The sequence below is a fragment of the Zophobas morio genome, unplaced genomic scaffold (genome assembly GCF_036711695.1).
Source record: "Zophobas morio isolate AGI-343-1 ecotype UQ-CSIRO unplaced genomic scaffold, CSIRO_AGI_Zmor_V1 ptg000024l, whole genome shotgun sequence".
In the NCBI taxonomy this organism is placed as follows: Eukaryota; Metazoa; Arthropoda; class Insecta; order Coleoptera; family Tenebrionidae; genus Zophobas; species Zophobas morio.
The window spans coordinates 7860012-7872518 of NW_026972129.1; the positions used below are offsets into that span (position 1 = coordinate 7860012).

At 30.6% G+C, this 12507-nt stretch overlaps 1 protein-coding gene across 16 annotated transcripts in view; it reads left to right on the forward strand.

The window, feature by feature from the left end:
- Window positions 1-12507, forward strand: part of Camkii (Calcium/calmodulin-dependent protein kinase II) — a 103102-nt gene that overhangs the window by 73902 nt on the left and 16693 nt on the right. For 11 of the 16 annotated variants that reach the window (XM_064064060.1, XM_064064058.1, XM_064064062.1 and 8 more), the window contains exons 5-10: window positions 3335-3473; window positions 5552-5833; window positions 8649-8771; window positions 8825-8908; window positions 8968-9016; window positions 11356-11445. In XM_064064060.1, the coding sequence (XP_063920130.1) occupies window positions 3335-3473; window positions 5552-5833; window positions 8649-8771; window positions 8825-8908; window positions 8968-9016; window positions 11356-11445 (767 nt within the window). The remainder of the gene's footprint in view (window positions 1-3334; window positions 3474-5551; window positions 5834-8648; window positions 8772-8824; window positions 8909-8967; window positions 9017-11355; window positions 11446-12507) is intronic. The other 5 variants (XM_064064059.1, XM_064064073.1, XM_064064068.1 and 2 more) reach the window with 1 other exon arrangement.

A 12507-nucleotide genomic window follows, 5' to 3' on the forward strand; every position in this document is an offset into this window, starting at 1 on the left:
TTGATATTTTTTGTTGTAATTTGTTTGATACCAGTTCAGTGTTGCTGTCCTTTTTCTAAGAAAAACGGTTATGCAATTTTTAAATTCTAAAATTTGAGAGTCCATAGTTACTTTTTTTAATAACGAGTAAATAACATAATTTGTGACCGTAGGTGGCTTTGTTTCAGAAAACGTATGTCGGTATTTTCAAAAATCTTACCCGATTTTTTCTGCTTGTCAAGAATTTGATGACTTTTTACACAATCGTATCGATCAAGCATAGCCTCAAAATTTTGTTTCCAGAACCTTCTGCAATCACAAAATATGGCGCTCCCCTGTTATAACATGTGCTACTGAAAAATAAGAATAGGAGTGGAGTAGAAAATATGCAATTAGATACTTTAAATTCTGCTTCAGTATCTTTCATATAAAAGTTCGTTCCCGAAATTCATTTGTGTTTTAGATGATTTTATTCTCTACACTTATATCTTTTAAACAATAAAATTAAAGTAGCTTTTGTTGGTTTCTAAATTTTCAATGATTAAAAGAAAATCCGATTACAGTAGCAAACATTGATATGAGGATAATTTTTTAAGAGGAAAAATGTTGGAAATATCTACTTCTACAATATTTACTCTGTTCTTACTAACGTTTGACCAGCAAACAATAGGACACGGTCGACAAAAAACATCCCCACGGAGATGACAAAGAGAATTGACCTGAAAATGATTTTCGTTGATTACGCATTGTGCCGAGAGAACAATAAAAAACACGATCAAAAACAGCCAAGGTTTAAAGATTTATTTTTGATAGAATTTTCGTCTTGACAGGTTATCGTTAATTCGAAAATTTGAGCTGAAAATCCAACGATCAAAGACAAACTTTCAAAAATCCAATACTGCCTTTGATCGTGCTTTTTTTTTCTCTGTTAATACATATATATTAGCTGACACCTATTAAAGATATAATGATGGATTTGTGATCAATGATCATTCTGGTGAAAAATGAGTCGATAATTATATTCTTTTATCATTTGCACTTTTTTTGTTTCACTTTTTCTTCGTTTTATCGTACTTGTTTTGAATTTATATTTTCATTTGTATATTAAATAAGGGAGGCACTCATGCAAATAAAATACATATTCCAATCGAATTCATAAATCTAATCTAAGGAACAGTTACTCAGTTTGTTGACGGAGAAACTGTCGAAATAAGGACTTTAGTCTGGTAAGGCGTATTTTCAGATATAGTAAACTCTGGCAACTTATCCGCCTTAGTTGATATATTTAGTAAATGCCCATTTTGGACAGTGAGATCTTGATCGGGATTGGGCAGAACTACATAAAAGTTCTAGAACTGAAATTTACAACTTGACATACTCGTATATTGATCGATTCTGAAACCGGCTCTTTATATGTATGTACCAGTGGCGGCTCGTGACTATTTTGGTTGGGTCGGCCAGCAGTGAGTAACCCAAAGTTTTAAGACATAGAATACAAGAACCAGGGACCTCAAGTCAGTCATTATCTATAATTTGCTTCCTGTATGGTGTTAATTCATATAGTCCTAACAACTTGGTAAAACAAAATAAAAAATATTCTTCAAATAGGTATAAAGTAAAGCATATACTTATACAATATAAGCCATCTATAATAATAAAATAACGACAATAAACTCAAATAAAAATGAAAATAACATTCAAGTTATAAAGTAACACATTCTAACAAAAAATATAACATGAAACGTCAACAACTATTTATTAGTAAAAAACAAAATTAAAAAAGTAAATTAGAAATTTTTATAAACCAATTCAATGCGTCTTTGTTTTGTATTGGCAAAGTGGTCAATTACTTGATTATAGAACTTTTGATCTTCCGTTAAGTTTGTAAGCACTTCTTTTTCTATTGCTAAAACGAATAATTTGGATAATCGATTTTGACTAATGGAGTTTCTAGTAAAATTTGTAATTCGCTTTAAAGCTGAAAAACTGCGTTCAACATATGCTGATGTGGATGGTAGGTATATGATTAAAATTAAAGACAGAAATAATTTCGGAGGCTTCTACATTTTCCTAAGTAGCATCATCAGGAGCAGGGTTGAGAAATTAGGAAGATGGCAAAAGAGCACGGTAACTCAATATGTCAATCGTACCAGACGACCAGAGGCAAAACTCTTTTTCTGAAGTTTTTTTGAATTTATTGTCAACATCATATTCAAAAATTAAACAATATCAACAAAATAGTTTGTTTTTTGACTTGCTCCCCGTCAGCCATTCATAATTTTCATACCATGCTGTATTAATTATTAATTATTAATATGCTATTGCACCGGAGCTGACGTTATTATTGCTCCGTGCTTCGATTAAAAGTTGCATGCGCGGCTCCGAACGGGTCATTTCTTTTATATCCCAGGAATTGATCATCGTATGTTAAAAGTCGAAAGTCATTATTTAATAGATGTGTAACAGCATCAAAATTTAAATCAGTTACTAATTCTCTTACTAACTGTTGTCATTGTTACTGAAATTAGAAACAAACCTAAACCAATTTCATCCACGTGAAGACTGCAGAAATTCACAATATACAGACAGCGGCCGGCCGGTGCTGGTAGTGGGGAACCGCATGGAAAAGTGCACGGCAGAAGTGGAGTGATGAAACGTAATATTGTACGGTTTCATCGCTATTGCCTTCTAACTTATACAAACAGAAGGTGATAGCGCTATAACAACTTGATGTACTGCCAAAAGGCCGGCCGATTTTAGTAGACATTTGACCAATCACTGCTGCAGGCGCGTTAATCAGAGGGTATCAGACACGTATCAGTCTTTATAGCTATTTCTCTTTAATTCCGCTAAACAGAGAGCGATAGCAGATATGACATTATTCGACGTTTATTCTTGTAGTCGGCCGGCCTCAGCTGCTGCTCCTCGCAGTAAAAATATTTAAACTTCCCGGCACGATTTGTGCTTCCGAACGAAAGTGAATAAATTAGATAACGCTTTTTGTAATTAAAAAAATAATAACAACAGTAAAATCAGGTGATTTCAAAATAGCTTTAAATTATATTCTTGCGTTTAAAATAAAAATGAATATCGCAAATTGACAAGTTCGGTGACAGACTCGGCCTGGCCTAACTGGCCCCCCCTGACGAGCCGCCACTGGTATGTACGTATAAATGTAACAGGCTGAAGGCTAAAATTAATGTATAAAATAAGTTAAAATGAAAAGTAATGAGGTAATAACATTCAATCAAACAATCAAATATGGTAACATTTAGGTTGCTAGTGAACTTCTTCTTAGTAGGTGTGAAAATCGACATCTTTACATATAACTTATAAAAATGTTTCTTTTTTTCAGGGTAACGGGCGGTGAATTATTTGAAGATATTGTAGCCAGAGAATTTTATTCGGAAGCGGATGCGTCACATTGCATACAACAGATATTAGAATCAGTTAATCACTGTCATCAAAACGGTGTAGTACATAGAGATCTCAAGGTAATGTATTTAGAACTCTTAGTTGTTCTTTTTTTTCAGTAAACATTTTTAATCAATTAATTTAAAACAAATGCGAAGCTTAGGATATTATTTACAGTAATCCATTGGAACATGATAATGTTGGACTCAATATTTCAGAGAAGTTCAGAATACAAAAAAAATTGTCGGTTTTACTATGCAAATTATCATAGAATCTTTAACAAACATGCAACCGGGTAAATACCTACTTAAAATTATTGATTGTGATTGTAGTTTTTTCAATTTATTGCCCCCATTAGATTTAAAAATGCAGATTTATTTGATTTTTTAAGTGAAGGTAAAAAGCGTTTTTCACTGTCAGGTCATGAAATATATATTCCTATTTCTATTTCTATTGATCAAAATTTCATTTTTTCACTAGTTAAATTAGTAACCAAATGAAGGCACACATAGTTTTACCACGTTTTACTTTGTGGATAAATGTCGACAAAAAGTTCAATAACTGTCTAACTGTCACAAAAGTTTGCAGTATAAACAGAGCATTCCAATTACAGCGAAACGCATGTTAAAAGTCCTAATGAGTTGTCACAGAACAATTACTTAAAACACAGTGCCCTTTTTAAAAGCAATTACTTATTAACTGCCTTTGGACTTACAATGACATACGTAAGATTGAAGCAAAATATTATCAGAAATGAAATTAAAGTAACAAAGTTAATTAAAAAATTATGTGGATGCTCTCTATCCAAAATGCACATATTACGATAATAATTATTTACCGAAATAGTACGAAACAAGGTTATTTATAAAATCTTAAACACATCACTTTGGGAATTACATGCTTGATACTTTTTTCTTGGCAAGAATTATGAAGTATGCAAACTGATTAAGAATATTAAAATGATAAAATCAAAAACAATTATTTAAAATATTCGGCACGCATTTCTTTTCTAGCCCTTTTTCGTCATTGCTTCATAAGTAATATTCATACATGTCATTAAAGATGTAATGTTCCCACTCAGCTCTGCAACCGCGTAAAATTCCAACACTATTGAAGACTAATAGAATTACGCAAAACTGATAAAGTGGAAGTTAATGTGATTAGCATAAATTAAAACCAAAAGTGTTATTTGTTTAAAGATTATTATAGTTAGATATTAACTTTTAGGATCAGTCTCTTATTTAACCCATTGTTGGTATGTTCCCTATATCACTAAAAACCGATCATTCACAAGTAACCTGTAAATTGTACTTTATATATATTATCTTTAGAAAACTTATTGTCTGCAAGTTATAAAATGCGTTCTTACAATAAAAGTAGTATTAACATCTTATCATACCGTCTGAAAGGGTAAAATAGTGTAGCAAAGGATTCATGGCAAAATTGGCGCCGCGCGAGACATAATTAAGAAAATAATTCGACTAGATTTTGCTAACAGGAGACTGGCAATTACGACAAATTAAAATTATGGGAATATAGTCTAAGATTGCTTTTCTTTTAAACAATTATTATTATGTTTTATCATACGTTAGTTAAATAATAATTATCATTACCAAACTTAAAATAACTTAAATATAAGTCAAGAGTTGTGTGAAATATGTAATATGAAACATTTTAACTAATTATTGTGTTACCAATATACCAATTATAGTTGTAATGTAAATTAATGGAACATGCGAAATAAGGACAACTAACAAAAATTAATCTATATAAAAATGTAAATGGTAAATTAAAGTTAAAATATACTCACAACCATGTGTCCTAAAATCGTACTCACTGGCAAATTTTTGTTAGAAAATATTAGGAGTAAGCAAACAGTGGTTTAAAAAAATCGAAGAATCCTGAAATAAGTCTAATTCGTTTAGCACTGAAACTTCACTAAAAAGTAACATATTTAATGATGACCGACGTATGATGAAATCGTATTAAAAGAACAAAAAAGTACTTTTACTATATGAAAATCAATAACGAACTTCTTTATAATTTTTTTGTTTACTTTTTAAATCAGTTCATCTTCGCATCATTTAAAGAATTATATACATTTTTTAATTCAGTGAAAATGTTATTATTGTTTACTAATACAAAGCAATTTTTGCAGCCTGAAAATCTTCTCTTAGCAAGTAAAGCAAAAGGTGCAGCTGTGAAATTAGCAGATTTTGGTCTTGCGATAGAAGTTCAAGGAGAACAGCAAGCGTGGTTTGGATTTGCCGGCACGCCAGGATATTTATCTCCTGAAGTACTGAAAAAAGAACCATATGGAAAACCGGTGGATATCTGGGCGTGCGGTGTTATATTATATATTCTCTTAGTGGGCTATCCTCCTTTCTGGGATGAGGACCAGCATCGGTTATACGCACAAATTAAAGCAGGAGCTTATGATGTAAGTTCCATATCCTTCAACTTAAAACTGCTAAAACTGTAAGTTTGTGAACTCCATTAATGCAAACGTTATAACGAAACGATTAAAGACTATGAATATGCTAACATGTTTAATCTCGGCTTCGTTGCTCTTCTACAAAAACATTTGTGAAATTTTCAACAATTCGGCGCAACAACAGAACCACTGTTGTAATTTTATTGTGTATGATGATAAAGATGCAATTTTTTTATTCTAGATTTTTAGCTGCATGCCTGTGAGGGTTTAATTTTATATCGTGCTTGTCGTTTAATTTCTATTTTTATTTTGCAGTGACGCATAAAATCTTTGCCGTAAACATAATCAAAAAGGCATTTTCCACCAATTAGTCTGCTCAAATAAATTACTATGGCAACGCTAATCGTCGTTATTATTTTTTTGACGGAAAGATGATTTCGATTTTATTTTACTTTGTCAATTTATGATAAAAATACCAATTATAACGTAAATTGGTCAAAGAGAAATTATGCCGAAATGTCAACTATTATAAGGAATGTAACTACTATAACAGTTGCAAGTTATGTTTATAGAGTGAAAATCGACTTACAAGAGTAAGTACCTTATATTTATATCAATTTGTGCGTTATTTTTTGCCACGGGTGTTTATTGAAAGCATACTTTCCTTGAGCAATATCAATTGAAAATTTTTAGTGTATACCTATACATATATCTTCGAACTCTACTTATTTATTGCTCATGACATCATGCATCCTTTGATTTATTTCACTCCTCACTGGAAGTGGGAACAACAACATACTTAACAATATACTTAATTGTAGGTACATTCCTTATAAAATTTAAGATAAGGAAAATTTATACATATGATTATGACTGTTTTGCCGAGAAACGTAACTATTAAAATTTAAATGAAGCACTATAACAAAGTTGTTAGATACTAGCATATTCGTATCAACATAAACAGTGAACTTTCGCGTACAGTATTAAAACAGCTTAAAATGTAAAGTAGTTACAAGTTAAGGCGTAATGGGGCAAAAATCATAGCTCCCTGCCATAGTTAATAAATACATACAATACTAGAAATTATTGCAAACATATTTTAAAACGCCTTGGCATAATTTAATTATTTTTAATAGTACGGATGTTATGTTTACTCCTTATAATAATAAAAGTAAAATAATATCGGATGTTGGAGTCCTTCAAATAACAGTTTTAAAATCACTACACTTTTATAAAAAAAGAAAATACCTACTACATGTAAACTTCATCATACTACCCCATTTTTAAAGATAAAAGTAATTTCGTAGAAAACTTATTATTTTTTCACCTTTAAAAAATTGGACCAAAGTATAGTTTATTTATTATTCAATTAAATTTGAAAATTTTACGTTTTGTATTTTTTTTTTTTTATAAAGGAAACCTATATTTTGTAACTATTTATACTTTGTCGTTATATAAGCTTTTTTTTTAAACAACTTTATTAAGGGTTTGTATTGATGAATTTCAAGTTATAAGAAAATATACAAATGCTGTTACTTAAGCCCACAATTAATTTATGGCGAACAAAATCAAAGCAGTCCTCAACTGCATGTAGCAAATTTTATCTGAAATATACAGAGCCAAAACATTCCTTGTATAACTTATTTATGGTGTTCAAGATTTTGAGATTTTCTGTTTGATTGAAATTATAGTAACTTTTCGGTTCTTCACATTTTGTACATTTGTTAAACAGGTCGTAAATTTGCTACTCTAATTGTCTTTAACATTTTAGACCTCTATTAAATTGTGTTAATTTGCTAAAAACCGTATTAACCAAGTCATTTTAAATCTAAAATTAGAAAATTTGTTCTTTCAATTTGCAAGTTTTGCTTTTTCTACATTTTTATACAATAACTGTGTTCGTTTGGAATTTTAATAACATTATCAGGAGGAAAAAATCTAGTTCATACTTTATATTTAGGTACACCATGCCAGTTAATAGTTAGTTATGAGTGTCGTGCGATGAAGAATTTAAAGAAGCTGGAGTGTGATCAGAATAAATTTTTTAAATGAAAGCTCAGTCATACTTTACATTCTTTGTTTTAATATTAGAGCAAGTTCCACGATGTGGACAAAATGATTAGTACATTCTGACTCAGTTTAATATTTATGAAAACATATAAATACGAGTAATCGCAACATTTTATCGTAACTTGGTGAATAATAATCATATTCTTCCCGTTGACAATAAAACGGATTAATTCCAATCGAAGCTGAAGAGGGAGTGCATCACTTTCTTCGTTCTTTATCTAGAAATGGAGCAACAATTTAAAGACCATTTTAAAGAATGAATATTTGATGCTTTTAAGTGAACTTTCCACAGCGCTCCGGCAATAGTGCCAGAACAAAGTACTTAGTTGATTGAGTTGTTGATAAAAATTATTGAGTACAAGCTTTTGAAATAACCAGCTTAAATACGAATTATTTCGTATTCAGCTACAAGTACAGTTACGGAATTGACGTTTTTATTTTGTCACGGGTTATTTTAGACACGTGTACGCGTAAAAAGGTTAAGGGGCGTTTTAAAATTTGATATTATCTCTCTCGCTTTTATTCCTGGTGTTAAATATACACTGGTTACGTATCAGTAGTACAGATCATTTAGTATCAACTCTTCAATAAATAACGCTTTATCTAATCCAGTTTGTTTTTTAATGTTGAGCTGTTATTATTTAGATACGTTCTTTCGTATGTATTATGTTTATCAATACAATTAAATATCTTTTTCCTGTTATTAAGACCTTACCTGTTCATCAATAATTTTTTGATGTATTTATTTTAGTACCCTAGCCCAGAATGGGATACGGTCACACCAGAGGCAAAAAACCTCATCAATCAAATGCTTACTGTTAATCCCGGGAAAAGAATTACTGCCTCAGAAGCTTTAAAACATCCCTGGATCTGCGTAAGTTTAATAAAACAAATATGTTTCTTTTGTCTATAATTTTTTATTGGTAGCAACGAGAACGTGTTGCATCCGTCGTTCATCGACAAGAAACTGTGGACTGCCTCAAAAAATTCAATGCCCGGCGCAAGCTCAAGGTATAGTTTAATATTATTACTGGTATTTATTGTTAAACAACATGAATTATGTTTTACAGGGCGCTATACTTACAACTATGTTGGCTACGCGTAATTTCTCAAGTAAGTGTAATAAAACGTTAAACAATTCTGTTTCAATAAATTATAAACATCGTTCTAAATGGCCACCTTACCTTACCTATTTGTTCTCCATTTGACGGTAACTTTTTACACATGTTTAATCTACACATCATGTTCGAAAATACTTGACAATTTAAAACATGTGTAAAATGCTCTTGTGAATAAAATAATACTTATTCTATCTCCTAAATGTTGTCTTTTAAATCTTTATTAATTTTGTGGCACCACTATACTTAAAAACAGACTCACACATGTACACTACTTTTTTACATTTTCAGTTAAAAGTTTAATTAGCTAAATGAAACACACCAATTTTAGTGTAAAGTAAATAATATTAAAGCTGTAAAGAATCTTCTTTCTATATAGATGCAGTTAGCTTCTGGGCATGTTTGTCTCAAATCTTTATAGAAATAATAGTTTAGTAGGTTGAAGCATACATACATACATTGCGAAATGCATTGTGGTAGCATTTTTTGTTTTGCTTTTGCCGAAGAAAATTCTACTATAGTTATAAATTAGAAAAAAATACCAAGTACTCAAGTAGATTGTAGAAAAAAAAAGACAGTTAAATGAAAGTAGTCATTTGTATTCAAGACAAAGTAGCTGCAGCAATCGAAAACGATCCAATAGCATAGATATTTCTTACCATGAAAGGTCAATAATTTTAATTTGTTTATTCTCAAGGATGTTCATGCATCTAATTAAAAACAAAAGAAAATCTGTAGTCTTAAATTTAAAATTTAAACCTATTAAAAATAATGCAACCAAAATTCCATTGCTGAAACCCAATTTTGATACTTCTATGCATCAACAAATGAGTAAATGAAAAATGTTGACCTATGCGAAACACTCTGTATGTATATGTATAACTACAATTTTTACTATCTGCCCTTCTAGTATTTTAATTTTATTAGAAAGTTAAAGTGTAAATACTTATGTTTGTAACTCTTGGTACATACATTTAGTACTTTTGTATGTAAATAGTTTTTATTTATTTATTCCGTTGCTGACAACATATCATATACACTTACCGTATCGGAAAACACCTCTTTCAACATGGTCATGTGCATACTGGTAGGCACAAAAGAGTGGTGCATTTCTCATATGCAGTTATTTGGTTAATAATAATTTACAACAAATTTGAACTTTTTTTAATATGACAGTATATTAATAGACCATGTAACTGCCAACTGGAAAATCAATAAAAATTTCGACATCCAATGTGTAATCATGCTGGGCGCTCAGGGGACCGTTTACCGCAGTTACGCTACACATTTTGCAAAATGAAAGGGAATCTGGAACAACAAAAAAAACTGTTGTGCAAGATTTTTTCTGAATTTTACAAAGTAATATGGTGATTACCAACCTTGATGTGCTTCAGCATTTATTTTTACGTAGCATAACGTAACAGTATATTTTAATATGCGTTTAAATATTTTTATTGAATTTTAAATTTCTCAAGGCTTAATTTTTACCAGTAGAACATGATCATGTTTTATTCTGTTGTTGAAATAATACCTCTATATTGTAAAAGACTTACAACATCGACAGAAAGTGGTAGTTTTCTTATTTATTCATCTACATCATTACACCAACTTACACATGCTATACCACTAGTAGTTGTGCATAATAATTTAGAATAGAGCATTGGGTAGTTGGTAACTTTGTTTTGTTGGTTGTGGCGGACTTGTTCGCGTCACCCTACCTCACTTCACTTCACCTTGATGCAACTAGAATGTGGTAAGAACACTGCAACCTGCATCAACCTACCACATCATCATTTCGCTGTTATTACTAACTGTTGAACATAACTTTATTTGGTTGCGAATGTCCATCCCATTTTTGTCTATTTTTATTGATGTTTACTTAATTACCAGTAAAGTTATGTCGGAATGTTTGGTTTGAATGCTTCATGCATGCCGTTTCTGGTTTATTCAGACATATCCGTCGTTACAAATTATTTCCGATATGTTTCTTCACAACTCATAACTCACTTCGTGCACAAACAACATGAAGCTTATTTGTTTCATCCCCTAAACAAAGTAATATCAATATACTTACCCAAACTTAAAACTGTTAAAACTAATTAAATTAAATTAAAAATAAATTAAAATTTCGCCTCCGTATCTTGATATTACATTTAAAAGCACAGGTTTTAATAATGAAATGAGAATTATGTTAAAGTTTAGAGTCCACAAAAGTTTAATTGGCAAACTTTTGGGTTTTTCAGTATTTAATTCATTTTTGAATTGGCTTTTTAAAATTTCGTTTGGATTAATGTCCACAAGAGAAAAGATACATGTGTTTATTACTGTACTGTATTTTAGGTAGGAGTATAATCGTAAAAAAAGGAGATGGATCGCAAGTCAAAGAATCCACCGATAGTTCAACAACATTAGAAGATGATGACATAAAAGGTAGGTACAGCACACAGTTTTCTATACTTCCCACACACCCTTTTTGTTGAAATGTGCACTGCAATATCATATTTGTTGCAGAAACTAAATGAAGTACGTTCCTGCAGAAAATATGTCAATTCCCATGTAAATATAGATGATCATTCATCCCACATACCACTGGTTTATTTAATTAACAATATCTGTTAAATCACAATCATATCAATTTTATTACATACATACACTTGTGGTGCCTTTCATTAAACACAGTAAGGTGCTCCAGAAAATCCATTCTCAAGTTTATTGTTAAAGTGGGACAACATTTACTTTTTTCTTTTTGTAAACATTATTTCCAAATTTTGTCATTTAAATAAACTAATACAATATTAAAACTGTGTTTAACAACTTTCGGACTCCCTTGTCTAAAATACCCACTTTAACTAGAATCAGTTCTTGTTCATGTACATAACTCGTTGTTTAATGTTATATAGTAGCAATGTGTGCTTCCAAAATTATGTGACTAGATGTTTCTGTAATTAACAGCTTCGTCATTGTTCAATGTACCTATTTATTAAAAATAATCAAATCTAACACACCATCAATAACAAAAAACATCAAACAGTTTACATACTTGCCGTAGGTTCGGTTGGACAAAAGCTGTATTATATATGTATATATTATTAATACATAGATATGCCATATATTTAGATAGTGTAGACACCTTTCGAGTGAATTTTTAAAACACATGCAATTTGAAAACATGAACTTGAGTGCAATAGTAGCACAAATCTTGCGTATAGCATTGTAATGTACAGAGTGATGTTGAAATAACACACCAAAGAAGTAAAGTTTTACAAAAATAGTAACAATATTACAGTTTTGTCGCAGAAAAGTTAATTAAACGCTACATAAAATATTGACGATTAGTCAGACTAATTAAGGGTTATAACTACAAAATCGACCAGTAAGTAGATGTCTAACTTATTTAAACCACGTATGGAAGAATGAGTAAGTATGATATCCTGCTATTGAAAGGATCTTTGATGACATGAGATGGTTAATAGAACATGATGAAAAATGAAA